This window comes from Carya illinoinensis, chromosome 2 (genome assembly GCF_018687715.1).
Source record: "Carya illinoinensis cultivar Pawnee chromosome 2, C.illinoinensisPawnee_v1, whole genome shotgun sequence".
Taxonomy (NCBI): Eukaryota; Viridiplantae; Streptophyta; class Magnoliopsida; order Fagales; family Juglandaceae; genus Carya; species Carya illinoinensis.
The window spans coordinates 15,600,549-15,617,856 of NC_056753.1; the positions used below are offsets into that span (position 1 = coordinate 15,600,549).

The window sequence follows — 17,308 nt, forward strand, 5'->3', positions numbered from 1 at the left end:
TTATTCAGCTCTAGGGATAGTGAATAATTCCTCATACTAACCTTAGGATCATGAATTTACCCACCATGATACTTCAAAAAAAAAAAAAAAAGAGGACTAAATGACATTAATGCTCATGCTCATGATTAATAACAATTCATTAATAACAATTCATTAATAACATATGGCAATGCATACACGACAACGAGAAAATGATACTATAATTAATAAATTACAGTTAAAATACATGAAATTCGTAGGCATGGGTAGCGAGGTAACTTACCTGAGTGCGCTAAGTGATATTAGATGTCAGAAGATTTGTTGTTTGCGAGAAATTAAAGTTATCAAGTTGGATTGTGGAAAGTGAGTTTTCCAGTGAATGAATTACGAAGATTAAAAACTTTCCAAGCATTGTGGCTTTGCAATTATGCCCCGTAGGAGTACCCAACTTGCACCTTAGTCCTTGAATTTTAGTCAAATTGCAAACCAATCCCGTTCGTTGGAAATCTATGTCAAGCCCACCATTGGACTCACTGTCACTCAAAACTCTTTGAAATACACTAAAACCTTTAAGTGGCTAAGGCAACTTCTAAACCTATTACCCCAACTTAGACAATTTTCTTTATCTCAAACTCTCGTTCCCTTTAAAAGCATCACTTGCAAAGTATATCCCATAATTGGCATTTCTAATAACAAAAGTCCTTCCTTCTGAAGACAAGCCCCAAACCCTCATTTCCGTAACAAGGTTCCATATGGCTTCAATCTTTATTCCTAACTTATGACTTAATTCAAAGCATGCCTTTGAAAGTAATGAAAAAAACCACTTTCACACCAAAATACAAAGGATCAAAGACTCCTTTAAAAACAAACCGTAGGACCATAAAACTTCTCGATCCAAGTCTTGCAGTTAAGATTCACAACCAAGTCTTAATCAAAACAAATTTCTAATTTATAGAAAATATCATTAAGGGCTAATAAGATTCCAAACCGGAACTTACAAGATAAGTTTTTGTACAATTAACAGAATATTTTGATTTTCATCACCAATTGGCCCGAGTTCTATACTACTCAAAACATCATCTTTATTCAACCATAACATGGTTTTATTTAAACCCATTTCAACATTCTTAGCATCAAAAGAGTCCTCTCCAATAATAACTCACAAGATGAATTCAACCAAACAAAAGTTCAAACTTTTTTAATCAGTACAAGATCCTCTTTTGATTACATTTTAATCTCCACACATTATATCATGGGTCAAGACGATACTTACCAAGTATACTTCAAGTTTTGCTTTGGTTCTAGTCATAACCAAACCGAGGCTTATGCTCTTCAAAACATAACCTTTTTACTAAGTTATCTACTCACTCCTATTTTAGGTTCTACGTCATACTAAGAGTATTCTACGCATTAATCTAGGACTCAACCAACATCAATGTAATAGTACCCAAATTTCTTGAGTCCAAACTAACACTACACATTCAACAATCAAAACTTCTGTTTATTGAACTACCTCTTTGTTTCTGTTTTGATCATCCAAAGAAGTAAAAAGGTTAACATCCATATGTCATTTCTCCTTAAGATCGCCCACCAAGCAAACCCTCGACCACATGAAACCGAAACCTTGAGCATCACCTTCAACAACTTTAGTTCAACCAAAACAGGTTTTCTACTATACTTTCAGTTCTTAAACATCAATGATCATAGACTTGGAAGGGTTCATACCTTCAAAAGTTACACAAACTAGTGATCCTTCCATTGACTACCCAATTGTACAAGTTGGAAAATTAATATGAGTGTTTTCAATGAGTTGTGTGCAAATAACTAAAGAGGAAATGCAACTTAATAGTAAATTGCATTGGCCGGTTAAGAAGATGAAAAGGAGAAGATGAAAGCTTGAGGTGAATCTAGAAATGGTGGAGCTCAAGTGAGAGAGAGAGAGAGAGAGAGAGAGAGAGAGAGAGAGAGAGAGAGAGAGAGAGAGAGAGAGAGCTTAGTTTGAATGTAAGAGAGTGTGTGTTAGAAATACTAGATTAGAGTATAGCATAAGCGATATTATCTCATGTGGTAAATCGTAGATCTAGTGCAGTTGTTTTACGGATTTTTCCATGATCATTAATCTGAAATCCTCCTCATCAATGGAGTGTGCTACGTGGTAAGAGTAGAGCAACACTCATATGTTCCACAATCTAAATATCAAGACTAGAGAGAACTAAGAAAGACACTTGAGAGAGAGATTCTATTTGTGCATGAAATTCTACACTATTGTTTTTTTTTTTTTTTGTTGGGGGGGGGGGGGGGGAGGGGTGGGGATATATATATATATATATATTTATATATATCCCTTCTTAAGTATAACCCCCAGCTGGCCTCCTTATGGGCTATATAGCCCCTCTAAGTATAACCTCCAGCTGGCCTTAAAGACCAGACATTAAGGCGTATTGCCATTAAATAACCTATGGGCATACGAAGAGGAAGGGGTGCTCACTATGGGTGCCCCTTTATTACATGTTCCACTCACACATAGTGGAGAAGACTCCAATTATGCATCTCTTAATATGTTCTCAATTTTGTTTATACTGGCAAATGGGCTATGCGACTACTGAGCACACCTATAAAAAAATGAGAGCACTATACCAAGTTTCTCCAAAAGAAGACCAACATAGCAGCATCCCTAGAAGTGTATTGTTATGCCCCAACTATTTTGGTCACATCAGATTAAGCATTTCTAATCACTCTTGAGTCCAAATGACACAGAACAATGCTCAATCTCCATAAAACATAATGTATCCACAGCTATGTCATAACTGCTGAAAAACAACATAACTTGCTGGCAGTGAGTACAAACCTAGTATTGATGTGTTACCAAAGAGTCTTCCATTTGCCCTTGTGTCATTAAGTATTAGTTCTATCGCTTTCCCATCAATATCTCTTTAAATCAGATCATTCATGATCATAGACAACATGTCAAAGTTGCATACACTAAAATCTTAACCTCATGACATGGTCAAAAGTCTCCTAAGGGCATAAATAAATAAAGGTCATCAATAATGACCTACAGGAGTCACATAGTGGGGAAGCAGGGATCCATTTACTCACCTCTATTGTTGGTCATAAAAGTATATATAGTATGAAATGCATGCTACAATAAAGCTTTCTTTCCAAAAATGTGTATGTCTAATCTCAATGCAGTGTACAGATCTAGTCTAGTCACTATCCAGCACCTAACTCGAGTCTATCCATTTGTTTGCTCTCAATAGTGCCAGAGAGGATCTTGAATCTGACTAAACCCCATGGCTGCATGGATTGTGGGCTATCCATATACAATCATAACAAATAACAAAGATACCATCTTAGCCTAGTTGAGGCAACATATATATATATATATATATATATATATATATATTTATATATATATTTGTGTCAACCATTTCAATATGCTGCATAAGCATCAAGGAATACAATGTCTCATCTCTGCTCGCTACCTAAGCGCCAGAGGTGATTGCTCTACAAATAATTAAACCACAACTCTCAAGTGGTGTTTTAAGACCATTTCTCTCCATATGCAATCTCATGTATTGTAACCTTCTAAAAGACACGCATGTAATAGCTCGTTAGAAATTCAATGGATGGATTTCTTATGCTTTAGGAACACTGTGAAAATCTCCAAATATTTTTAAGAATCGGTCAATCGCGTAGGTTTAAGTTTGTTAGTATAGTTAGTCTTATTACTCACTACGGAGCACAAAACGCGATTGTATTTATTTAAGGTGCTTAGGAGTGTGAGAATGAGAATGGTCTATGCCATTAGACTCAAATGAATATTTAAGATTTTATGACATAATAAAATGATTTTCAGAACAACAATTGTTTGAAATCGCATTTTGATTTATTCGAGGTACTTCGGAGTTGAATTTTTATAAAAGATTTGCACTTTGAAGTTAGTATGATTATTTATAATTTTACAGTGTAAAATTTATTTTTTATTTTTTCAAAATGAATAGTGACCTCAGTATTAGCACTCAGTCCAGTGTTTTCAAAATCACAATCTAAAATGTCCAAATTAGATTAGAGAAGTTCTATTTGGACAATTCACAAGATCTTAGCCACATTTGGTAAATAGTATTGGATACTTGGCACCAAGAGGAACCATAAGATGGAAATGTAAAAGAAATCAAGTTTTGTGATCATGCCATCTAAACCAAATATTATTCCATCCAACAGTTCAATTTGTGCAAAACCAAAAAGAGTTTAAATCCTAGTGAAATCTCAAATACTAGGAATCTAATTGAAACCCCAAAACCTTGGTGAAAATTGAAGCTCTAAATGGTTTCCCCAACCCTAAATGTTTGCCTCAAAACCCTAATTGTGACTGGTTGTAACTTAGTGTTTAATCACTTGATTAAATAAATTTTACATGTTAACCACTCAAATTCATGTCATTATATTCTTATTTATTATTATATATATCTAGGTAATTTCATTGGACCAAGAAAAATTAGATTTGGGCTTGTTAGAAACCCAAACCTCATTGAAACCCCAAATAGTGGCACATTCGATTAAGGCCCATGAAATTGCACCCCCAAGGCAAGGCTTGTGGAGGAAGTTTTCCCTGCCATTAGTATCTTTCCACTACCAAAGTCAGCCCTAAATAGTACTTGAATGGGTGGCCAAAAAGCAACCCCAAAACCACACTGCACATGGGAGTTTCCTTGGCTGAAAACCATGGGATGTATAGCACACGATTTTCACCACTTTTGGCTAACCAACCTCCCATCAAGTTGACTTAGTTTGGCCACTAAGCTAGCCCCTCCTCCTATATAAGTCATCCATAGCTGCTAGTCACTTTCCTAGAGAAGATTCAAAAGGCGATTTCTGATAACTTTTTTAGTCATTCTTGCTCGAATTTTTTGAAGATGTTGTAAGTAGATTCTTACGAAGCTCTCTTCACATAAGTTTTCCCTCATTGAGTTTAAGTTCTATTGGTATATTTTTGTGTAAATTTTAATAAATGTTTGATTGGTGAAAAGTTTGTTTAAGAATGAAGAGATCATTTTGGGTGATAGTTTAGACAGTGTGTCATATCTTGATATTTTAGATGAAGTTCTTTGCAAGATCTTGGTTTGAAACTTTTATGGTTTATAGCTAACATGCTAGTATACAAGTTTGATGACAATCCATTGCATGTTATAAGTTTTTTATAAAGGTCTTGCATATATCTAAAAAGTTGAAAACTAGGAGTAGGAAAACAGTTGTTGTTTTGGAAAAGTTTAGGTCTTTTGTTATGAAAACTTGCTCCAATGACTTTGATATTCACATATGATTCTTGGTTCACATAAATTTGTTATGTTTTAAATTTTTCTAATTAGATATTTAGATTTAGGACAAAATTTATATGAGAAATGTAAATTTTGGAGTTAGGATGTGAAATCTTTAAACCATAAGTAAAATGGTAATTTTTCTACATATAGAGAGGTAAAATGGTAATTTTATTTTAAATCAGTATTTCTAGTTTCTAAGTTTGCTAGTAAGGAATTTCTAATATTTAGAAATGTCTCCTCACAGTTATTGTTTATTCACACATTTAATTCGTCACGCTACACTCATTGTAAGTTAGTATCTAACTTACTTTCAGGATATTTATGTATATGTAGTGGAAAGAAACCATCATTCACGTTTACTATGCTTATTATAAATGTTATGTTATACTGTAAGATGATATTTTAGTTATATGATTGCCATGATTATGATGTTATTCCATGTCATGCTATTTTAGTTAGATGATTGTCATGATTATAATGTTATGACATGCCATGTTTATTTTAATTATATGAATTCCATGATTATGATGTTATTTTAGTTGCCAGGCCAATGATGTCAACGGCTGCAGCACGACGACTTAGAACCTCCAGAACAGTCGAGTTGGGGACGCCAAACACTCCTCGTAGAGTATGAATGTCGTATAAAATGCCATTGACTCCCAAGTTGGATTGCTGAAACGCTGTGGCTTATCTCCAGCAGCGGACTGGGGCCCCTTTCGAGATCATTGGAAGACCCCTCAAGGCAACCGAGAAGGTCTTTTTTAAGGTCGGAGCAAGGAACACTCTTGGGAGCCATTGGAAATGAGCATAAAGTAGAAGTCGGGAATGGTTAACAGAGAGGAAGGAAGGAATTCGTAGAAGAAGATGAGAAAGGACACGGAGACAACGAGTACTTGAGAAGAAAGTAGACGAAAGTGGAAAATAAAGGGAGAAAAGGGATTTAAATAGATCATCTTGCTAGTTGGGATGCCCAACGCACAAAGTGAGAGGGACCGTCAGAAGCGAAACGACAGGAGTAAATCCCGAGATTCATGTTGCATGCAATAATGATAGAGATAAACCGTCACGCACACCTCGACTGTAGAAGGAAAATGGATTGAGTGCGTATGGGGCATGAACCAGTCAGGTAATTGTGTGCGAGGCCAGCCACCACTTCACATGTGGCAACGTGAGTGCAACTCGTGGTAACGGGCAGAGTCACACCGATTACGGCGAGTGACTTTTGAATTCTCACTGCATGTGTGCGATGGGAATTCGCAGGATACTAAGAAGGGAATTCACCTCCTTCCTTGGGCCATACGAGAGTTTGGCCCCTCCCTCAAGGCCTAAACAGCCAGCAAGTGTCCCAATATAAAACCGATGGAGAGAAGGGGACGGGGCTAGGCCCGAGGAGGCCCATCAGGTGTGGTGACTGGACATGTCACCCCCTAGGCAACAACCCATATCACCAAACAACAAGCACACCTCATTAAATGATCAAAGAAGCTAGCATGCAATACAATGATACATCCACTCACCTTTGGGACAAGGTAATGCACACATCTCCCACCCTTACCTGTCGTAGGGAACAGATGGGTGACCTATGGGCAAATTGGCAATGTGGCAAGGCGACATCTGACATGACAGGGGAGAAAATTTGCCACCTGTGCAGTACCTCGTACACCCCTCCAAAACCTGCTAAGCATAGAATAGGGACAGCCATGACTATGTATATAAACACGTCCCTAGCACAATTATAGCTCCTTGAACATTTTTCTCCATATATTCCTACACAAAAGACAATTATGACTTAGGCATTGGAGGTGACCCTCACCACCCTAAGCCATCATCTCCTTAAGTCTTGTAGGTGACATGGAGGAATTGTGGAGTTGCCCAAGTTGCGAGACACGATATCAACACTTGACAAACACTCACACTGTCTCTCATTCCTCACCTTTAGGAGTCCCCGTGTGTCCATCAATAAAGTAAGAGAGAAAATTGTAATGCACATACTCCATCAATGAGGCAAGATTCCCAATTGCCTCCAACATCATATATATTGAGTTCTATCAAGTTGGTATATCAAGAGATAACATTTTCTTACAATCGATTTTTTTTGCACATCTTTTAAATTTATCTAGTCTTGCAGGGGAGAAGGGCACATAGCTAATAGCATTTAGAACCATTGTGATGGCATTATTATAATCCCTCAAACTCTCATTCACAATAAGTTTCAAAATATGATCATATCATCTCATGTGCATATATTTCCCCCCTAACACATTCCTTGTAAAAAATTGTATCAAATATTCAATTGCAAGATCATTTGAGCTTACATTATAAAAAATTACTGTAAATATTCTCTCAATGCCTCAATCAATGAGGCATGATTCAACATACCTCCCATAGCCTCCACTCGATGATTATGAATTAAACAAAAATTAAGAATCTTTTTCTGCAATTTCCAATTCCTATCAATGGACTTTACAATTAGATATATATATACAATTAAGATTTTGTAGCGATGTCTATGTATGGATAGTCAATGAAATCCTCATGCATCCTACCGTTAAACAACTTTATGAAATTTCTTTTTCCAATACAAACAATTTCATACAATCTCTTTCAATACTGACATGGCATGACACTTTAAATAGAGGCTCAAGAGACCAACACACCTTTTTAGACCTTTGCCCTTCAACAACTCTAAATGGCAATGGAAACTCATCTAGAATTACCATCTCTGCAACCGCCAACCTCATAGTCTCTTCACTATACTTATGAGTTACAAAGTTCCTCATCATACTACCAACACTATCTTCAACCCGCTTCTCTGGGTGTTGCTTACCCATAATATTTTTTTATACCTATCAAATGGTCTACATTTATGAAGGTTTTTGAAAAATGCAGGCAAATATTTTTGCATGATAGAAGTCTCATACCTCTTTGAGTGGCAAGCATACATTTTGCCACAATAGTTACACTTCACCTTAGACTCATCCATGTGACAACCGAGACCTTCTTAAAATGGTCCTAAACAAATGATAGGTCATTCCTCTTCCATTTCTATTTCTTAAGAAGTGGATAAATATTATGGGTAGAGGCACTTAAGGGTCTTGATGTTTGGGTATCTTTCAAATCATTGCTCAAGTTTGTGGTTGGTTCATTTAAGTTAATATTAATTTGAGTTGACAAAATATCCATCTAACATGTGAAATACAAAACTAATTACAAAACACAAAAACAAAACTGGAAATAAAACAAAATACATATATCAAACGCGAACATAAAAACCACAATTATACAGTAGCTAGTTTGCAACATGATAAATATCACAAGCCTAAAAGTGTGTTTGGATGCATGAGTTATATGAGTTTATCTAAGGTATGCTTTTATGGATGACTACGTTCAGCATCCAAACACACTAAAGTTATTTTGCTAGAAGTCATTTGAGATTTTTCATCTTTTTTCATCATTGTATACCGAAAAAGATTGATCGCTAATGCTCGACAGAGAAGAGAAAAAATCATTTTCTCTACGCACCCGCCCTTCCTCTCTTTCTTAAGCCTTTTTACCCCTCTTAGTTTCTACTCATGTGCGTACTCTCTTATTCTCTATCAATGTGCAAAATTAAAGGGAAAAATCACACTCTAGAATACTAAAATTTAAAAAAAAAATTATTTCTATTCTTTATTTACTTTGATGGTCAAAATTAAAAAAATACAACATTTAAAAGGCAAATGAAAGGTATAATGTACAAATTTTGACAATTTACATTAAATTTTAATGTTAATTAGATGATGTTTCTAACAATAAATAATTAGATGTTGTTTATTAATATTAATAACAATAAAAATTATATCCCAATAATTATTTTTATTTCCGATATAATTATTGCCATCAACTTAAAATAAATTGAGTTATGAAAATTAAGTTGCGGAAATATAGTTTAAGATGATAAATTTGGATTAGCAAAAACAAAAATTTAAAATTAATTTTTAAATTTTTAATCCACCATTATAATTATTTTGAGTACCTATAATCCACAATTATAAAAAAGAAAAATTAATTGATGCGACCATTTAAAATTTAATCCAGTGTTATAAAAAAAATTTCAAATTAATATTTTTAAATGAGAATGTTGAAATTCAAAATAGATAATTGCTATTTTTGGGTAAATTCGAATTAAATAAATTTGAGAATTAAAAAAGTGGGGAATTCATTCGGGAATTTTCGAACATTATTTGTGTTTTATTAGGAAAATATATAAATAAAATAAATATTCTATCACTACAACAACAAACATATCATTGATACGACCCACTAACTTTTCAACTTCTCATTAAAAAAAGAAACATATCCTAACCTATTTTATATATTCAAACACATCTTCATAAAATTTACTCAAACATCTTAATTTATTACTATTCACAAATCATTTGAGATTACATCAGATCTAGAGACAACCTTAGACTCTAAAATCTACATTCTAGTTCCCTCATCTTTCTAAAATTCGCATCACATCAACGTCACAACAAAATCACAATAACAATAATCATCGATGGACTGCTAGATCAAGCAGAGGGAGAGCCTAGAGCAAAGAATTCTAAGAAATGAGAGAAAGAGAGATGTGAAGACTAAAGAAAATGAAAGGGAGAGTCTTAATCAAAACAACGCCGTTTGGTTTATTAAACCAAATAGCATCATTTTTACTATTATTTTTTTTATGGCATACTAATAAAATGACGCCTTTTTGTAAGAATGGAATAAAAAAATATAAATATATATAATGGCCGGTTCACCAATTATATGGCGTATTTGGCTTGAATGGAATGATAAGAGCTTTGAAGATAGGAGCGTTTCTTTGAATGAACTTATAAATCTCTTTTTACACACTTCATTTCTTTGGTTTTCTACTATTGTATTCAATGGAACTAGTGTCCGTAACTTTCTTGTATCATTTTCTAGTTCCTAAAATGTGAGTGGGTGTTTTATTTTGTATAATTCTTGGATAACCCCTATTCTTATGTTTCAATAAAATTTTATTTTACCCATAAATTTTTATTTTTTTTTAGATTTGGTTCTTTACATAAGTAGTAAACTTGGGCGGAGTGACTTGCATGTTTGGAAGGTGCATTCTGTTATAGGTGTCAACTTGCTACGTGTGCAACAGTGGATATGGAAGTGGACGATGGGAATGAGAGAACAGAAACTTCTGCTGAAGGGGAACCAAGTATACGTAGAGTTGAAACAGATCAAGAACCTTATGAGGGTATGCCTTTTGAATCAGAAGAAGCTGCTAAAGCATTCTATGATGAGTATGCAAAACGGGTAGGATTTGTAACCCGTGTATTGTCATCCAGAAAGTCTGAGCGTGATAGGTCAATTATCTCCCGTGGACTTGGATGCAGTGGGCGTTCTGTTAATCGAAAGCGAGGTGGGCAGCAGGAAGTTTGCACAGCAACGATTTTGTTGAAGAGAGAGAAGCCTGGGAGATGGGTGGTTAGGAAATTTGTGAGGGACCATAATCATCCGTTGGTGGGTCAATTTCGAAAGACTCGTCGAACACTTGTAAGCTTGTTTTGCTTTGAGCAATCCCTTGTAAGTTCTTTATATCTTTTGTTTATATTGATGGTTCTTTTGAGCTTATATGAACTGTAATGTGATTTTGATGGATACTATGACATAGATATTTTTTTTTATTACTAAAAATAGATTTTATTCATTCTAACAGAAAATAGGCAAAGCCCTGTGAAATGGAGACTTTGTCATTGATTTTGCCTCTGCAGAGGTTCTTGTTCTATTCAGGGGAACCATTCTTCCTCAATGATTTCTTTGGTATCTTGTTTTTCTTCGTTTGTTCTAAAAAAGTACCTTTATGGCCTCTTGAGGTATCTGCTTATTTATGTCTTGATTTCTCTTCCAACATGAGATAATTCTTCAGTATCCAGAGTCGTTTCTTTTCTGCTGATGGTAAATCTGCCTTCCCTGCTCAATCTAGGGCTGACAGCCATTGAGCTGGCGGGCATATACATCTATGTCTAAGGTGAAAATCTTCCTGAGAAAGACATCTTCAGCATGCTCTATACATGTCGGAGTCTCTCTTCCTTAAAAAACTCATATTAGCTTATCTCCCTTTCTCTCGTCTTTCTTTTAATGTGACTCATTTTTCCTGCCCCTCTCCTTCTGGTCTTACCATTGTCCTAACAAGACTGACTTGGAAATAACTAAGTCAAAGATACCAACTTAGCCTTTACCTTTGTTGCTTGATGCATTTTGTTCATGTTTCTTTGGAAAATCTAAAGAGATGTCTGGCAATGATCTTTTAGAAGTTCTAAGAATCTCTCTGTAATTTGTATTTTCAGCCTTTTACATACCAAAGTAAAAACAACTTCTTGTTCTATCCTTTTTCATTACATGTATAAGAAGATTTTGCCGAGCTTCTGTCCCTACTTAGATGGTTTTGGAAGAAATGTTGATTGTTCTTGTTAATGACAATGACATATTGGCCATTCCAATAGGTTCATACCATTTTAAGATGTAGCCAAGAAGATATTTATCAAAACCCCTCAAAAAGAAGGTAAGGACATTTATCGAAACCCCTCAAAAAGAAGGGAAGAAAAATATAAATTAAATTGATACCTTTTTCAATCACCTGCTTGGTGCTGGGACTCGTTCCCTTTTCTTGTTCTTTTTCTTGTTCCTGTTCAATTATCTACACTGTTTTTAGTAAGTTAAACCTGCTAAAGATTAATGATTATATTGAGATTTTCTGAATTGTATGGGTTTAGAAGGTGATCTTCTTGTGCACTGATGTGCTCAATTCATTTATTCTACTTCCATCCACTTAATGTGTCTTTTTTTCTAAATCTATTTTTAAGGATGAGAAGGATAAGAAAATTCTGGAATTAACGGCAGAACTGCGGGTTAAGAAGCGGTTAAGTGCAGCATATCGAGAACAGCTACTTGCTTTTATAAAGGATGTTGAAGGCCATAATGAACACCTATCAACTAAAGTTCAATTAGTTTTGGACAATCTAAGTGAGTTTGAAGCTAAAAAGAAAGAGGCTTCAGACCATAGATAACTTCCGAGTATAGAGTGAGTACCATCTCTTTATATTGTTAGTCATTCATGTTTGTTTGCTTTCATTTATTTGGTCTCATTTTGGTTTACTTGAGGATTCTGTTTTCCAAAATTTGAAATTGTGCACTGGCCTTGTTTGGATAGCTATCTCAACTCATCTCATTCCATCTCCTTCCCAAACATCACTCAAACACAAACACTTTTCAATTTTAAGTCTTCAACTTTTTCATCTAATCATTACAACTTTCCCAAACTTCCAAACAAAACACAAAACAATTCAAAATTTTCAAATCCCAAAACAAAAATAATATTGAAAATTATATTCTAATAATATTTTAACTTTATAATATTTTTATTAAATTTTTTCTCTCCTTTCCCAAAACCCAATAAACCTTTTAACTCAAACCATTTCACTACTATTCACAAAACCATTTCACTACTATTCACAGATTTCTTATCTCATCTCAACATCCAAACGAGGCCGAAATCTTTGAATAATACATTCATGAAAATTGAGTATTTTTTTGTTTGTGGTCAACCTGCCACATTATCTTTCTTTCTTAGATATTGGGGTCAGTTGATTTATATTTTATATTAACTTATATTTCATCCTATGATATATAATTAATTATAAAGGTGGTTGGGTTTCTGGCTGTAATGGTTCAGTGGATAACGGAATCATTACCACCCCGAGATTCTCTATCAATATAAATAGGGAGCTCAATGGATATTTCTCAGGAAGGAGGGGTCTTTGTTAAGGGACCTCTTTCCCCTTATATTTTTTCCTTATAAAGAAAATTTGTTTTCCTAGTCATGGAGACTTTCTTGGGTTTGTTGGATGCCAAAATTCAGGAAGGGCAATTTTAATAACATTCACGGTGTAAGAAAGATAGAAGAATTTCCCACCTTGCTTTGCAGACTATCTCCTCGTCTTTTGCAAAGAAGACAGATGTTCGGTGCAAGGATTGTCTGATCAGTTTTGAGGAGTTCTCTGGTCTTTCTCCCGACCTGAGAAAGAGCAGTTTATTAATTGTGGTGTTGACAGCAATACTAAGGATCTCTTCCCATGAGGGTGTGTAGAAAATATTGGACACAAAGCACTAATACAGACAGAGTTGACTCACTGTGCTAGGTGATGCTGGAATGTTTGGCTTATTAGGAAAAAGTATGTTTATGAGGGATTGTTGCCAAAATGAGGATGTTAAGGTGGATATCATGGTGAATAAGACAAGGAATACATCTGATCAAAGGTAGGTATAACTCCTGTTGATGAAGAGATGAGGGAGATGGTTTGGGCATGTGCAATGGACAATGATTAATATGCTGCTGAAAAAAAAGTGATTCAATTCATGCTGGCAAAGTGAAAAGAAGTAAATTGAGGCCTAAAGTGAAAGGGGTAGAAGTTTTGAGGAAACAAAGAATATGCTTTTGGATAGAATGGCCGAAAACAATATTTATGCCAGGCCTCAATTATTGACAAGAATCATATAGCTAATCCTAATTTATTTTGGATTTAAGTTTAGTTGAGTACAAAGCCTCAGCACGTGGAAATCTGATGGAAATTGAATGACTACACAATCTTTACATGGGAATGTCACTGCATCATTTCACCACCTTTGTTTGTAAGGATGGCTACTGATTCTTCTGATTGATTTTTTTTTTTTTTGATAAGTAAAATATTTATTTATATTATCAAAAACGAAGGCAAGAGCCTGTTACAAAGATTAGTGACCAATTCTAGGTTTGATCAATGGATATAAGGAATTCATGTAACCCCACTCCATTGAAGTCAACCGCTATGGTCCAAGTACAAAGAGTTCTAAAGAAAAAAACTATCAAATCCTCCATCGATCTCTCTTTGTCCTCGAACGTCCTGTCATTGCGCTCTCGCCATAGACACCACATGAGACATATAGGGATCATCTTCCACACCGCTTTTATCAGATGATTTCCTCTCAGATTTTTCCAACTGGCCAAAACCCCGACCACCGTTTCCGGCATAACCCAAGCCAATTCCAATCTGCCAAGAACCTCATTCCATATCCTTCTCGCTACCTCACAGTGTATTAAGAGGTGATTCACCGATTCACCTCCCTTCCTGCATATGCAACACCAATCTATGATGATCACCCTGCGCTTCCTCAAGTTATCAGTTGTAAGAATCTTACCCAATGCTGCAGTCCACACAAAGAAAGCCGCTTTGGGTGGCGCCTTATGTCTCCATATCTTTCGCCATGGAAACTGAATAGGTGTCTCTTGGGTAAGAGACTTATAGAAAGAGCACACCGAAAAAGTACCTTTAACTGTAGGTATCCACCATAAACTATCTTGTGAATTACCCGGTTTAATAGAATATAAAAGGCTATAAAAGGCTTCAATATTGCTCATCTCCCAATCTTGTGCCGCCCTGTTGAAGTGGATGTTCCATTGAATTTGCTCCCCTGATCTTTCCAGTACATCAGCTACTGAGGCATCACTATCTCTTGCAATTCTGAATAAAGAAGGAAAAGATTCCTTTAGAGCCCCCTGATCACACCAAGTGTCATACCAAAACTTAATACGGGTTCCTCCTCCTAAACGGATTCGGGTAGAAAGAGCCCCCTGATCACACCAAGTGTCATATTAGAAGATTCTTCTGATTGATTTTGACCTGATATATTGCTATTGAGATGGTGGCGGAAAGTTCTGTTCACATTAGAGCTCAAAGTTGCCAAGTTCTTTACTTCATTTCAGCACTCAAAATAAATACTCCAAGCTAGGCTCTACTATGTTGAGGTAGTTAATTTTGAACTCATATTAACTGAAATTTTATTGGACAAACCTTTTTTTGATAAGTAACATAAATTTTATTCATGACAATGGGCATCATCGAAGTAATTGTAAACTTAAGAGCTCCCTCACCACACCAGAAATTTGATGTAGCTAGTGAAGACCGCCTGTCCTTTTAGGATATTCTTCCACAACACTACACGGTGTGGCCTGTTTACTTTGATAGAGCACCACTCACCCCAAGCACCACCATACTTGGAATCCACTACAACTTCCATTGAGTTTCCTTTTCCAGTTGATATTGCCACAACCATTTCCCAAGTAGAGCCTGATTGGACACCAGAAAATCTCAGATACCAAAACCTACCACATAAATTGGTGAGCAAACCTTAGTCCAATTTACTAGGTGAAATTTGAATTCTTCATCTATCCCACTCCATAGAAAATCCCATCGTAGCTTACTTATCAAAAACAAAAATCCCATTGTAGCTTGTCTATATGTTTGGCCATGATATTATGAAAAGGTAGAGAGACAAGAAATATGTAGGCAAATTGGAGAGTGTGCTCTTAATCAAGGTGATCCGGCCACCTTCAACAAATACATCCTCTTCCAACTTGCCAATATGCCACCCGGTCATTCTTTAATGCTTTATTTTCCCATTGTGTCTTCCATTGGGGGCACCTTTAAAGTCTTTTGCTATTTGTAATGGGGTTGTCGAGAAAGTTGAGAAAAGGTTGATTGGTTGGAAGCAACTATATTTATCTAAAGGGGGTAGGTAGACTTACTCTTGTTAAGAGTACCTTTCTAATCTCCCCACATATTTTCTATCATTGTTTTCATTGCCTACAGGGATGGCCAATCGGATTAAGAAGTTGTTTTGTGCTTTTTTATGGGGTGGCATGGGAGAGGAAACTAAATTCCATCTTGTTAGTTGGAATAAAGTGTGTTCTCCTATTTCGGTTGGGGGTTTGTAATTTTAGGATCTTTAATAAGGTTTTATTGGGGAATTGGCTATGGAGATATCAATTGGAAGGAGTGCCGCTTTGGAGGAAGGTTATTGATCAGAAGTATGGAAGTGCTTGGGGGTGTTGGTGTTCTAATGAAGTTCAGGTGGTTTATGGTATGGGACTTTGGAAGTTCATTAGAAAGGGCTGGGAGAGTTTTGTCAGTCATTTCCATGTATGATAGCTAAGTTTCCATCAATACTACAAAAAGGGATTGCTGCCAACAACTCCAAAACTGTCTCCAAGGCTGAACTTCTTGCCACCTGGGGATACCAATGGTTAAAACCTGTTTATATAATAATTGGACACCTAGCATGTCCAATTTGATGGGAATATTAAGTTCTTCATGCTATGATGTCATGCCATGTTTTTATATCACACCATAATTTCTTTGTGTTATTATGTCTAGCTATAATTTTATATGCTTTGTGTATCATATAATTTTATAAGACAAGTCATGTGAGTAATGAATGAAGCTTTAGAGAATGGCCATGAGAGATGTGTTGCATTAATGTAAAGGTTAGAGTGAGTGTCCAAGCCACACAGAATCAATAGTAAAGGTGTGGTACACCAAAGATGTGCTAGAAGCAATTAAGTGGCCATTGTCATGATCACTGGCAATGGGACTGGAGATAACTTAGTTATAAGCAATGAAGCGGTCACCCTTATGGTCCCATGCAGTGGTTTGGTGCACAAAAGTAAAGTATGTTGGCCATAAAGTGAAAGGCAAGTTTAATATGTCATGCGAAGAAGATGTTTGTTGTTTATTTATTCTTGAAACATGTGTGTTTAGTTATGATTAGAATTGCCATGCTTATTTGTTGAATGTTGTGTAAGCTCCTTTATATGTTTGTTCTATGGTTGTTGAGTATTCCACATGTTATGAAAGAATCAGTATACAAGAAAATTTCCAAGGAAAAACCCTAAGTTTAATTATGTTTACAGTATGATGCTTTATTTACTGAGTTTTCAACTCACTTTTGTTTGCTTACATGTCCCAGGTGATGCTGTGGCTGAGGAACAAGCGGGCTAGGCTTAGACCTGTGTTGAAGATTAATCACGAACTCAAGACTTAGATAATATCACATAGTTGTCAGATACCCTCTGTTAAGACATGATTATGCTATATGTTTTATTTATAATTTCAATAAAATGTGGCAATGTTTATTTA

At 35.6% G+C, this 17,308-nt stretch overlaps 1 protein-coding gene across 3 annotated transcripts; it reads left to right on the forward strand.

Annotated features, from left to right (window-relative positions):
* The first annotated feature begins 10,109 nt into the window (after positions 1-10,109).
* On the forward strand, positions 10,110-17,308 carry LOC122300172 (protein FAR1-RELATED SEQUENCE 1-like). 3 transcript variants are annotated; one of them, XM_043110642.1, is made up of 4 exons: positions 10,116-10,257; positions 10,355-10,880; positions 12,161-12,378; positions 17,139-17,308. In XM_043110642.1, the coding sequence occupies exons 2-3, from the start codon at positions 10,458-10,460 to the stop codon at positions 12,362-12,364; spliced, it is 627 nt and encodes a 208-aa protein (XP_042966576.1). In that variant the 5' UTR covers positions 10,116-10,257; positions 10,355-10,457; the 3' UTR covers positions 12,365-12,378; positions 17,139-17,308. The 3 variants fall into 3 exon arrangements, with proteins under 3 accessions (XP_042966575.1, XP_042966577.1, XP_042966576.1); XM_043110641.1 differs by having other exon boundaries at positions 10,110-10,880; XM_043110643.1 differs by having other exon boundaries at positions 10,115-10,850.